Source organism: Budorcas taxicolor, chromosome 11 (genome assembly GCF_023091745.1).
Source record: "Budorcas taxicolor isolate Tak-1 chromosome 11, Takin1.1, whole genome shotgun sequence".
NCBI lineage: Eukaryota > Metazoa > Chordata > Mammalia > Artiodactyla > Bovidae > Budorcas > Budorcas taxicolor.
The window spans coordinates 138,370,814-138,380,721 of NC_068920.1; the positions used below are offsets into that span (position 1 = coordinate 138,370,814).

The 9,908-nt window shown below is 42.1% G+C and overlaps 1 protein-coding gene across 1 annotated transcript; it reads left to right on the forward strand.

Moving 5' to 3' along the window:
* Positions 1 to 1,599: 1,599 nt before the first annotated feature.
* Positions 1,600 to 9,085, forward strand: TTC32 (tetratricopeptide repeat domain 32). The gene is made up of 3 exons (XM_052649544.1): positions 1,600 to 1,837; positions 7,506 to 7,672; positions 8,775 to 9,085. Exons 1-3 carry the CDS (start codon positions 1,686 to 1,688, stop codon positions 8,900 to 8,902), a joined length of 447 nt encoding a protein of 148 aa, XP_052505504.1. The 5' UTR covers positions 1,600 to 1,685; the 3' UTR covers positions 8,903 to 9,085.
* Positions 9,086 to 9,908: the final 823 nt, after the last annotated feature.

Sequence of the window (9,908 nt, forward strand, 5' to 3'; positions counted from 1 at the left end):
TTACTCCTTGGAAGAAAAGTTATGACCAACCTAGATAGCATATTGAAGAGCAGAGACATTACTTTGCCAACTAAGGTCCGTCTAGTTAAGGCTATGGTTTTTCCAGTGGTCATGTATGGATGTGAGAGTTGGCCTGTGAAGAAGGCTGAGCGCTGAAGAATTGATGCTTTTGAACTGTGGTGTTGGAGAAGACTCTTGAGAGTCCCTTGGACTGCAAACAGATCCAGCCAGTCCATCCTAAAGGAAATCAGTCCTGAATATTCACTGGAAGGACTGACGCTGAAGCTGAAACTCCAATACTTTGGCCACCTCATGTGAAGAGTTGACTCATTGGAAAAGACTTTGATGCTGGGAGGGATTGGGGGCAGGAGGAGAGGGGGACGACCGAGGATGAGATGGCTGGATGGCATTACTGACTCGATGGATATAAGTCTGAGTGAACTCTGGGAGTTGGTGATGGACAGGAAGGCCTGGCGTGCTGCGATTCATGGGGTCGCAAATTGTCGGACACGACTGAGTGACTGAACTGAACTGAACCAATAGGAAAACAACTTAGGCAAATGTCTGATGACTGGAGGTTGCAGCAAATAACTCCTTAAGAGTTCATCTAGAGTCCACATTTAGAAATGGGGGAAAAATTGTTACCAGACTTTTAATGAAAAATCAAGAGTTCCTAATTTGATGTTATAGCTCCAAAGTATTACTACTGTGCTTCTAAAAGGAAAATAGCAATATTATGTTGCCCCCTACTGTTTATTCTTACCATTTTCTCAGTTCATTAAAAAAAAAAGAACACGTAATAGTTTTTGAGTATAAAACTAACATGTTCATGGTAAAAAACTTGAAAAGTACATAAAGAGTATAGATGAGAACGTAAAAATAGTCTTTATAACCTTTTTTTTTTTAAAAAAGGCAGTTTATATTTTAATTGAATTTAGAAGAAAAAACGGGGGTGAAACTGTTCTGTAAATTTTCTTCATAACCTCGTTTTTATGATTTTTTTCTAAAAGAAAAAGACATTAAGACACTTAGTTACTACTCATTTATTTGGTTATTCCACTCACAATTTTGGTCAGTAAAATTTAGAGGAAAACGGAGGTATCTACACACCCATTATAATAGCTAGGATCGAAACTGACAAATGTTGGCGAAGATACGGAGTAACTGAAAGGCCAATGCATTGCTGGTGGAAATGCAAAGTAGTACACCCAGTCTGGAAAAACTGAAGTTTAGAAATTCCCTGTATATTCTGGAAATATACATGTACAGTGTGTGTGTATGTACCCGCCCCCTGCCCCCCCCCGCCCCCCCCCCCCCCCCCCCAATTCGCTGTAACGAAGGGCAAGCTCCTTGCATCATCTGACCACGTCCTTAGAAACCAGTTTGGGATTACCGAGCTACTGCTTTTTTGGAGATCAGGCAAGTGGGGCCAGCAGGTACAGCAGAATTACACTGGCCAAGGCTCCGTCTGCTCAAGCTTTCGTGAAGCACCTGAGTCTTCCGCCAGGAACGTCACCGATCTCGCGAGACGACGGGTCCTCGGAGGACACAAAATTCCCCGGCTGCTAGGGCCAAGGGTTTTTGCCGAGTTAAATTCCAAGGTGCGGAAGTGGCTGTGGGTTGTCGCCTCTAATCGCTCAGAAATCAACCCCAGTTCCACACGGAAAGCCAGGCCCCCGACCACCATGGACGGGCAGCAAGAGCAGGAAAGTCCCGCAGTCCTAGCACTAGCCCAGGCTCATTTCAAAAGAGGTGAATACGCGGAGGCCGAGGCGCTGTACTCCGCTTACATTCGCCAGTGCGCCTGTGCGGCCTCGGAGGGAGCAGCACACCTGAGGTAACTATCGCGAGAAGTGGGGAAAGCGGGGTCTCCGGAAGGTGGGCGGCAAGGGCCCTGCTCTACTCGGCGTCTGGCGCTCAGCCGCCCAGCGGCCGAACGTTTGTTCTTCACAGAAAGGCGGTGAGGGAGCGTGCTTGGAGCGCAGGCATCCGCACGTTGCTCCGGGACTCCGAGAACGGTGTCCCGACTCCATGTTAACTGACCCGGAGTCTTAGAGCGGATAGGGCTTTTCCCACCTGTCACTTTAACAAGACCTGGTGAGGGCGAGGTGCCGCGCGGGTGCCACGTGAGCGCACAGCGTCGCGACTCAAACCGCGCAACATCACAGCAGGTGCTCTGGATTTTCACGTGTGAAAAGAAATTTAAATATGTGGAAATAGTATAATGAACCTGCAGGTGACCATCCTTGGGCTTAAGCATTGTCACTTCACCCAGGGGATCAGGTTATTCGCCCAGGGATGTCTCAGAATACATTTCTAGGCGTTAAAGGATTTAAAAAGACGTAACCACAGTATCATCATTCCTAACGTCATTATTCCAGTGTCGTTATTTGGAATTTTCCTGTTTGATCAATAAAAGTTGTTTTGTTTGGCTGGTTGGTGTTTTCGCGGTTGGTTCAAGTCAGGCTGCACATCAAGTCTCCCAGCCTTTAAGGCTCCCCTTCATTTTCTCCCCTTGCAGATAGGATAGCCTCAGCAAAGGATATCCAGTCCTCTGTCCTGAGACTTTCCCATATTTTGGATCTTCTGGATTTACCCCACCCCCACCCCTTGTAGTCCTCTGTCTTATGCATCGCTTGTGAGTTGGTAGTTAAATCTTGAGGTTTGATCGAATTCAGATCCAAAATTATGGTGAGAATATTGTTATAGGTGTTGTGTACTTCTGTCAGAGAGCATGTAATGTCTGTCTTTTTGTGATATTAGCAACCTTGATACGGACCAGGGTTCCTGGCCTTCCCTAAACAAGAGAAATTGATGAGAAGGCCAGACAAGGAATTCAGGCAAGCTTTACTGAGGTCTCTGCTGCAGCAGGGCAGAGCAAAAACAAGTAAGTTTCCCTTGCTTGCTTGGAGCAAGGGGTGAAGTTGGGGTTGTGTCCAGGGGTCTCGAAGGCTGGTGGGGTGGCTTAGGTGGTTTGCCCACCTCTTTGGACCAAGGTTTTGAATGTAGGGGACATGTGAAGTACCCCGTTTGTGCTCCTGGCACCCTGTTTTTGCTTCCAGCACTTCAGAAGTGGCAGTTGGGATTTTATTTGGTTTGTATCTTCTTATCCATAACTGGCTCCAACCGCAGATGCACTCAATTATTTTTGGTTCCTTATAGTTTTTGTATTTTGTTGCTGGAGAAGACATTTGTTTAGGTGCAAACACTGCAGCAAATGGTCCTAGGTCCCAGCTTTCAGCCTTTCTCAACCTCACCTGCTCTCCCAAAGCATCTTGTATTTACACCTGAATGTGAAGCATTTGTTGTACTCTAAGATTTGCCTTTGTTGTTCTTGTTAACGGTTCTTGTTAGTGGTCCAGGATGAGAAAAGAAAAAACAGTTCAGTTCAGTTCAGTCACTCAGTCGTGTCCGACTCTTTGCAACCCCATGAATTGCAGCACGCCAGGCCTCCCTGTCCATCACCAACTCCCAGAGTTCACTCAGACTTATATCCATCGAGTCAGTGATGCCATCCAGCCATCTCATCCTCTGTCATCCCCTTTTCCTCCTGCCCCCAGTCCCTCCATGCATCAGAGTCTTTTCTGATGAGTCAACTCTTTGCATGAGGTGGCCAAAGTACTGGAGTTTCAGCTTTAGCATCATTCCTTCCAGAGAAATCCCAGGGCTGATCTCCTTCAGAATGGACTGGTTGGATCTCCTTGCAGTCCAAGGGACTCTCAAGAGTCTTCTCCAACACCACAGTTCAAAAGCATCGATTCTTCAGCGCTCAGCCTTCTTCACAGTCCAACTCTCACATCCATACATGACCACTGGAAAAACCATAGCCTTGACTAGATGGACCTTAGTCGGCCAAGTAATGTCTCTGCTTTTGAATATACTATCTAGTTGGTCATAACTTTCCTTCCAAGGAGTAAGCGTCTTTTAATTTCATGGCTGCAGTCACCATCTGCAGTGATTTTGGAGCCTCAAAAAATAAAGTCTGACACTGTTTCCACTGTTTCCCCATCTATTTCCCATGAAGTGATGGGACCGGATGCCATGATCTTCATTTTCTGAATGTTGAGCTTTAGGCCAACTTTTTCACTCTTCTCTTTTACTTTCATCAAGAGGCTTTTTAGTTCCTCTTTACTTTCTGCCATAAGAGTGGTGTCATCTGCATATCTGAGGTTATTGATATTTCTCCCAGCAATCATGATTCCAGCTTGTGTTTCTTCCAGTCCAGCGTTTCTCATGATGTACTCTGCATAGAAGTTAAATAAGCAGGGTGACAATATACAGCCTTGACGTACTCCTTTTCCTATTTGGAACCAGTCTGTTGTTCCATGTCCAGTTCTAACTGCTGCTTCCTGACCTGCATACAGATTTCTCAAGAGGCAGGTCAGGTGGTCTGGTATTCCCATCTCTTTCAGAATTTTCCACAGTTTATTGTGATCCACACAGTCAAAGGCTTTGGCATAGTCAATAAAGCAGAAATAGATGTTTTTCTGGAACTCTCTTGCTTTTTCCATGATCCAGCAGATGTTGGCAATTTGATCTCTGGTTCCTCTGCCTTTTCGAAAACCAGCTTGAACATCAGGGAGTTCATGGTTCACGTATTGCTGAAGCCTGGCTTGGAGAATTTTGAGCATTACTTTACTAGCATGTGAGATGAGTGCAATTGAACAGAAAGGGGATAACGAGTAGTGTTTTTCTTGATAGTTTGAGTTGTCTGCCCTGTCACCCTCCTCCTTTCAGGGATTTGATATTTTTTGACCAGATGCCAGCTTGTCTTTTGTGTATGAGGCTCAAGATTCTTCTCTTGTTTGTTAAACTCACATGGAATTAAATCAGAAAAATTAGGTGGCTTTCTCATTTCAATAATACACCAGAATAATAGTTAATAGTTTAGAACAAGCAGTAAGATGATACCACACCTTCCCCCCAAAATTAGTAAACAGAAAATGTAGTTTTCTGTTGTTTCAAGCTGGAAGAATAGACTTATCTAGTAGGTTAAAACATTTTTTCATTTTTAAATTTTCATTGTAGTTGCTGCTATTCAATATGTTAGCTGGACTGTGCTAAGTTGCTTTAGTCACGTCTGACTCTTTGCAACCCCGTGGACCATAGGCCGCCAGGTCCTCTGTCCATTGGAGTCTCCAGGCAAGAATACTGGAGTGGGTTGCCAGTTACTTCTCCAGTATGATATGTTACAGGTGTACAGTATAGCGATTTACAATTTTTAAAGGTTATACTTCATTTATAGCTATTATAAAATACAGTCTATATGCCTGTGTCATACAGTATACATTTGTAGCATATTTTATACCCAATGTTTTGTACCTCTTAGTCCCCTCTCCTTGTTTTGCCCTTCCCCCTTCTGTCTGTCCACTGGTAACCACTAGTTTGTTCTCTATGAGTCTGCTTCCTTTTTGTTATATTTAAAATTTTGCTATATTTTTAAAATTTATCTAGTAAGTTTCAAAAACGATTTATCAGCAATAAGCATACTGATGCCATCTAGTATTGTTACAGCTTCTCCCTGGTGCATCTCAGCCTGAGAGCACAGATTTGTTGTGTGGCAAATGTAATTTATGCCCCTTACCAGCATAAGAAAGAAAATCTGCAATGGTTTAGTAGAAGACTGCTTAGCATGCCTGCATGAACCTTCAAATTTTCTTATAGTTTTGAAATTCTTCTAGGAGCTCCTGGTTAAACAGAATTCTATCATTTTCAACTTTCTTCTTTAAATATATCTTTTAGAGTTTGTTTATTTTTAAATAACGAGTCACTGAATCATTTTGAAACAGTATTCGCAATCTTTGCATGCCTGCCGCTCTGAATGGTTTATAACATTTTCTTTTAATATCCAAAAGTGCAACCTTAGCCATCAACTTTATTTCCAAATATTTTTTCTTTGCTAAAGTTAACAAGTGCAAAAAAAATATCTACATTTGGATTAGGTAACTTGGTTATATTCCATTAAAATAAACACTATCATTACAAAAATCTCAATGTTAAAAAGTTTGGCTTTAACTGTTAGCCCATGTCTTTCAAGTATGAAACAATTTCCATATGGAGAATAGGGTTTTAGAATTTGTTATAATGAGGTCTTATTCTAAATCAAATACCTGATGATCCTCTGATAATAAGACATCTATAACAAAGTTTTGAAGGTTAGAAATTTAATGACTAAAACCTTACTGAGTCCCGAGGCTGCATTTTACTCAAAACTCTTTACTGGGCAGCAGTTCAGCTAGTGTCATCACAGAGATCGGTGACTGGAGTGTCCCCCTTGTTCTCTAGGATTTCACGGTGGTGCTTATGGCATCCTGAAGTGTCTGTGTACACAGTCTCTCAGTCCTAGTTCACAGAAGCAGGCGTTTTTAAATTGCAGTGGTTCCTCTCCACTGGTAGGAAACTTCAACTTGAAGGAGACCTCCTAGGCTTTGAGTACCCCTCCTGGCAGCAGTAGTTACAGTGCCTGAGATCTCAAGGATTAAGATGTTTAGAGAAGTAACTTTTTGTAACACTAACTGCAGTCACAAATATTTTCTGAGAACTAGATTTTGCGCGGTGGAGCTTAATGAAGACTGACATGAGTTTAGCCTGCATCTTCCCTGTTTGGTTCAGACTTGAGAGTCCCCTTTGCAAAAAAGAAAAGAAAACAGAATCTTTCTGCAGAGCCCATTGAAGTTCTCTGTGCAAATGGTTTGCCCTTCTACAAGTAGTGTGTGGGGCTGTGTGGGGGTGTGTCCTGTTGAGCTGGTGGTTGGTCAGAGCTGCCTGGATGTCTAACCCCTCACAGGAAAGGCTGCTTGCCCACAGCTCCTTGGGCAGCCTCTGGAACCCTCAGATGCAGAGCCAGTTCTGCGCACAGGAGTCCCAGTGTGGACCTGAGTGGTGATGTCTTTCTAGCAGGAAGCTGGTCTGGCCTCTGGAGGATGTTTGCTGAGGCTGGAGGGAGGGCAGGTCATCCTCAGACAGCACACCTGGGGATCAGTATCCTGGATTTTCACTCAGGGCTGACTTTCATTACTGGTGGAAAATAATTTCAGATCTCACTGTTTGAAGATCATTAAAAAAATTGAGGATAAAACATGATTGATTCATTTTATGACATGTCCATAGCGAACTTGGACTTTGGGCTGGCTTTCTCCCCTTGCTCGTTTCAATTCTGAGTTGTCTTCTTTGCCCCACTGGCATGTGGTTTAAACAATCATTTTAATATTACATTCAGCAAAACAAGTTGACAATGAACAGGAGCTTTGACCACACAGTAAAATGAACGCGCTTTTTAGACTGACATTGTAGTGCTAAACAACCCTGCAAAAGTAGACAGCAGGATTAAACAGAAACCGAGGCCATGGCTTTATTTCCTTGCACTCTGTTTCTTCCGCTTGGTTTTGCAATGTCGCAATGTCGTCGCTGCGTGTTATAGGCTGTGAAGTTTGACAATACCCGAAAGAGAGTGAAAGTGGAAATGAGGGGTAACACTGTTTTTAATGTGAACTTTTTGTTTAAAGCAAATGCAGCCCTGAGGATTTGGCTACTGCATTTAACAACAGGGGGCAAATCAAATACTTCAGGGTTGATTTTTACGAAGCCATGGACGACTACACATCTGCTATAGAAGTCCAACCCAGTTTTGAAGTTCCATATTACAACAGAGGCTTGATATTGTATAGGCTGGGTAAGAATTTCTTTCTTCCCCCTTTTGTCCTTGACAGTATTTTGTGAATTCAGATCTCTCAATGTTGTAAAACGGATATAGTAATCATCCAGGGTGAAACTTAGGTGAAATTTAGTTTTAGAGCCAGGAACAAAGGAAGTGTACCTGAATTTATTTTAGGCTTTCGATGGGTATTAGAGACCGCAGCGGGGCACTGGGGTGGGAATTGCATCTGGGCTCCGGAGTGAGAGCCATCCCATTACTTAGTGCCTGTGCGTCCCCAGCTGTGAAATGAGGGTAATGCTCCTGATCCACTGTGCAGCTTTTCTGAGTTACAGCCTTTGAAGGCACTCGTGCTGTGCTTGTGCTTAGTTGCTCAGTCGTGTCCCGACTCTTTGGGACCCCATGGACTGCAGCCTGCCAGGCTCCTCTGTCCATGGGATTCTCCAGGCAAGAATACTGGAATGGGTTGCCATGCCCTCCTCCAGGGCAGCTTCCCAACCCAGGGATCAAACCCAGGTCTCCGTCATTGCAGGCAGATTCTTTACCAGCTGAGCCACCAGGGAAGCCCAAGAATACTGGAGTGGGTAGCCTATTCCATCTCCAGGGGATCTTCCCAACCCAGGAATCGAACCGGGGTCTCCTGCATTGCAGGTGGATTCTTTACCAGCTGAGCTACCAGGGAACCCCACTTGAGACAATATATAGTATAGGGATTTTAGATTTTGGGACTATGGGGAATGTGAGGACTGTTTCTCATTTAAAGGGTTAAAAAGAATATTAATTTCCTGTTTCTTAATTTTACTGTAATTACATTGAATAGGGAATATTTTATTGAAGGTTTGTGTCAATTTAAGGTATTTACCTGTTAAATCCCCGCAGGTAGCCCATAACTAATTTTAAGTGTATTGTTCTATAAGGGTGTGCAAAGTTACTGTGGTATACACATCCGTATATCATTATCAAGAGGAAAAAATTCCTTTAGTAGGAGTGGTTGAAAGCTTGTAAATATAAAAGCAGGAGTATGTGTATCCAAACTTTACTATGAATAATATATAGAAATACTCAGCTTTTTTTTCTCTTTTTCATCCCCCCCCACCCCCCTCCGTGGGTTCTTGTACAGGATACTTTGATGATGCTTTGGAAGATTTCAAGAAAGTATTAGACTTAAATCCTGGATTTCAAGATGCTGTTTTGAGCTTAAAACAGACTATTCTAGACAAAGAAGAAAAGCAAAGAAGAAATTATTGAACATTTTAACTCATGATCCTAATGGCTGGCATCTCCTTGTCTCTAATTGAAAGCTGGTGTTAAAATGTTTTGATTTATATTTAAGATAAAGAGATTCCTGCATCAGCACTGAAAGTTAAATGCTGTACTTCAGGTAATTGATTTTGGGTTGAGTAACTATGTTGACTAGGTATGCTTTTATAAAGTGTAAATAATTAATAAGAATGTATAATTGTATCTTATTACAATACAATATCTAAAGAAATGTGTGGTATTTTCTTCAGGAAAACTGTTTTGATGTTTTTTATTCCCAACTTTTTATTTAAAAATTTTTACCTCCACAGAAAATTGAAACTATGGTACAATAAACACTTTTTGTTGTTAGCATTGTGTCACATTTGCTTATTCTCTGTATTTAAATATATAACTTTTGTGCTGAACTGTTTGAAAATAAGTTGCAGATATCACCATACTTTACCCTTAAATATTTTAGCGTGCATTGTCCAAGAATAGAGACAGCCTTCTTTATAGCCACAACACCATTATAATATCTAATAAAACTAATAATTCTATAATACCACCCATGGCCAGCCCATATTTGAACTCCCCAATTGTTTCCAAAATGTCTTGTGTAGACTTTTGTTTCTGGGATCTGGAGTCAGTCAAGTTAACACTGCGTTCTGTTGTTAAGTCTCTGTGTTTTTTAATCTGCAATAGTTGCCTCCTCATTTTCTCCCCATGAAATTTACTTTGAGAGTAAAACTCTTTTATTTTATAAAGCTAGGCTAGCGAGACATAATATTTGGGCTTAACAATAAACATCTTTCATGAGAGCCATTTGAAAGAATTCAACTAGACATTTTTTTTTCCTCTAGTAATCATCGATAAGGTAGTTAAGGTTTAAATATCAAGCATAGTTTTCTGTCTCTGGATAATGACAGTAATGTTCACCATCATCAACATTTACTGAATACTCAATATAAGCCAAGCACTGTTCCAACTCTGAATAATAAGTTCTGAGTGGAAT

What these genes read in the sequence shown, in the direction of transcription:
- TTC32 (XM_052649544.1), top strand. Translation starts at nt 1,686, where the DNA reads ATGGACGGGCAGCAAGAGCAGGAAAGTCCCGCAGTCCTAGCACTAGCC. An exon ending in GAGGGAGCAGCACACCTGAG is followed by an intron (nt 1,838 to 7,505) that starts GTAACTATCGCG and finishes TTTTGTTTAAAG; the next exon opens with CAAATGCAGCCCTGAGGATT. An exon ending in CTTGATATTGTATAGGCTGG is followed by an intron (nt 7,673 to 8,774) that starts GTAAGAATTTCT and finishes GTTCTTGTACAG; the next exon opens with GATACTTTGATGATGCTTTG.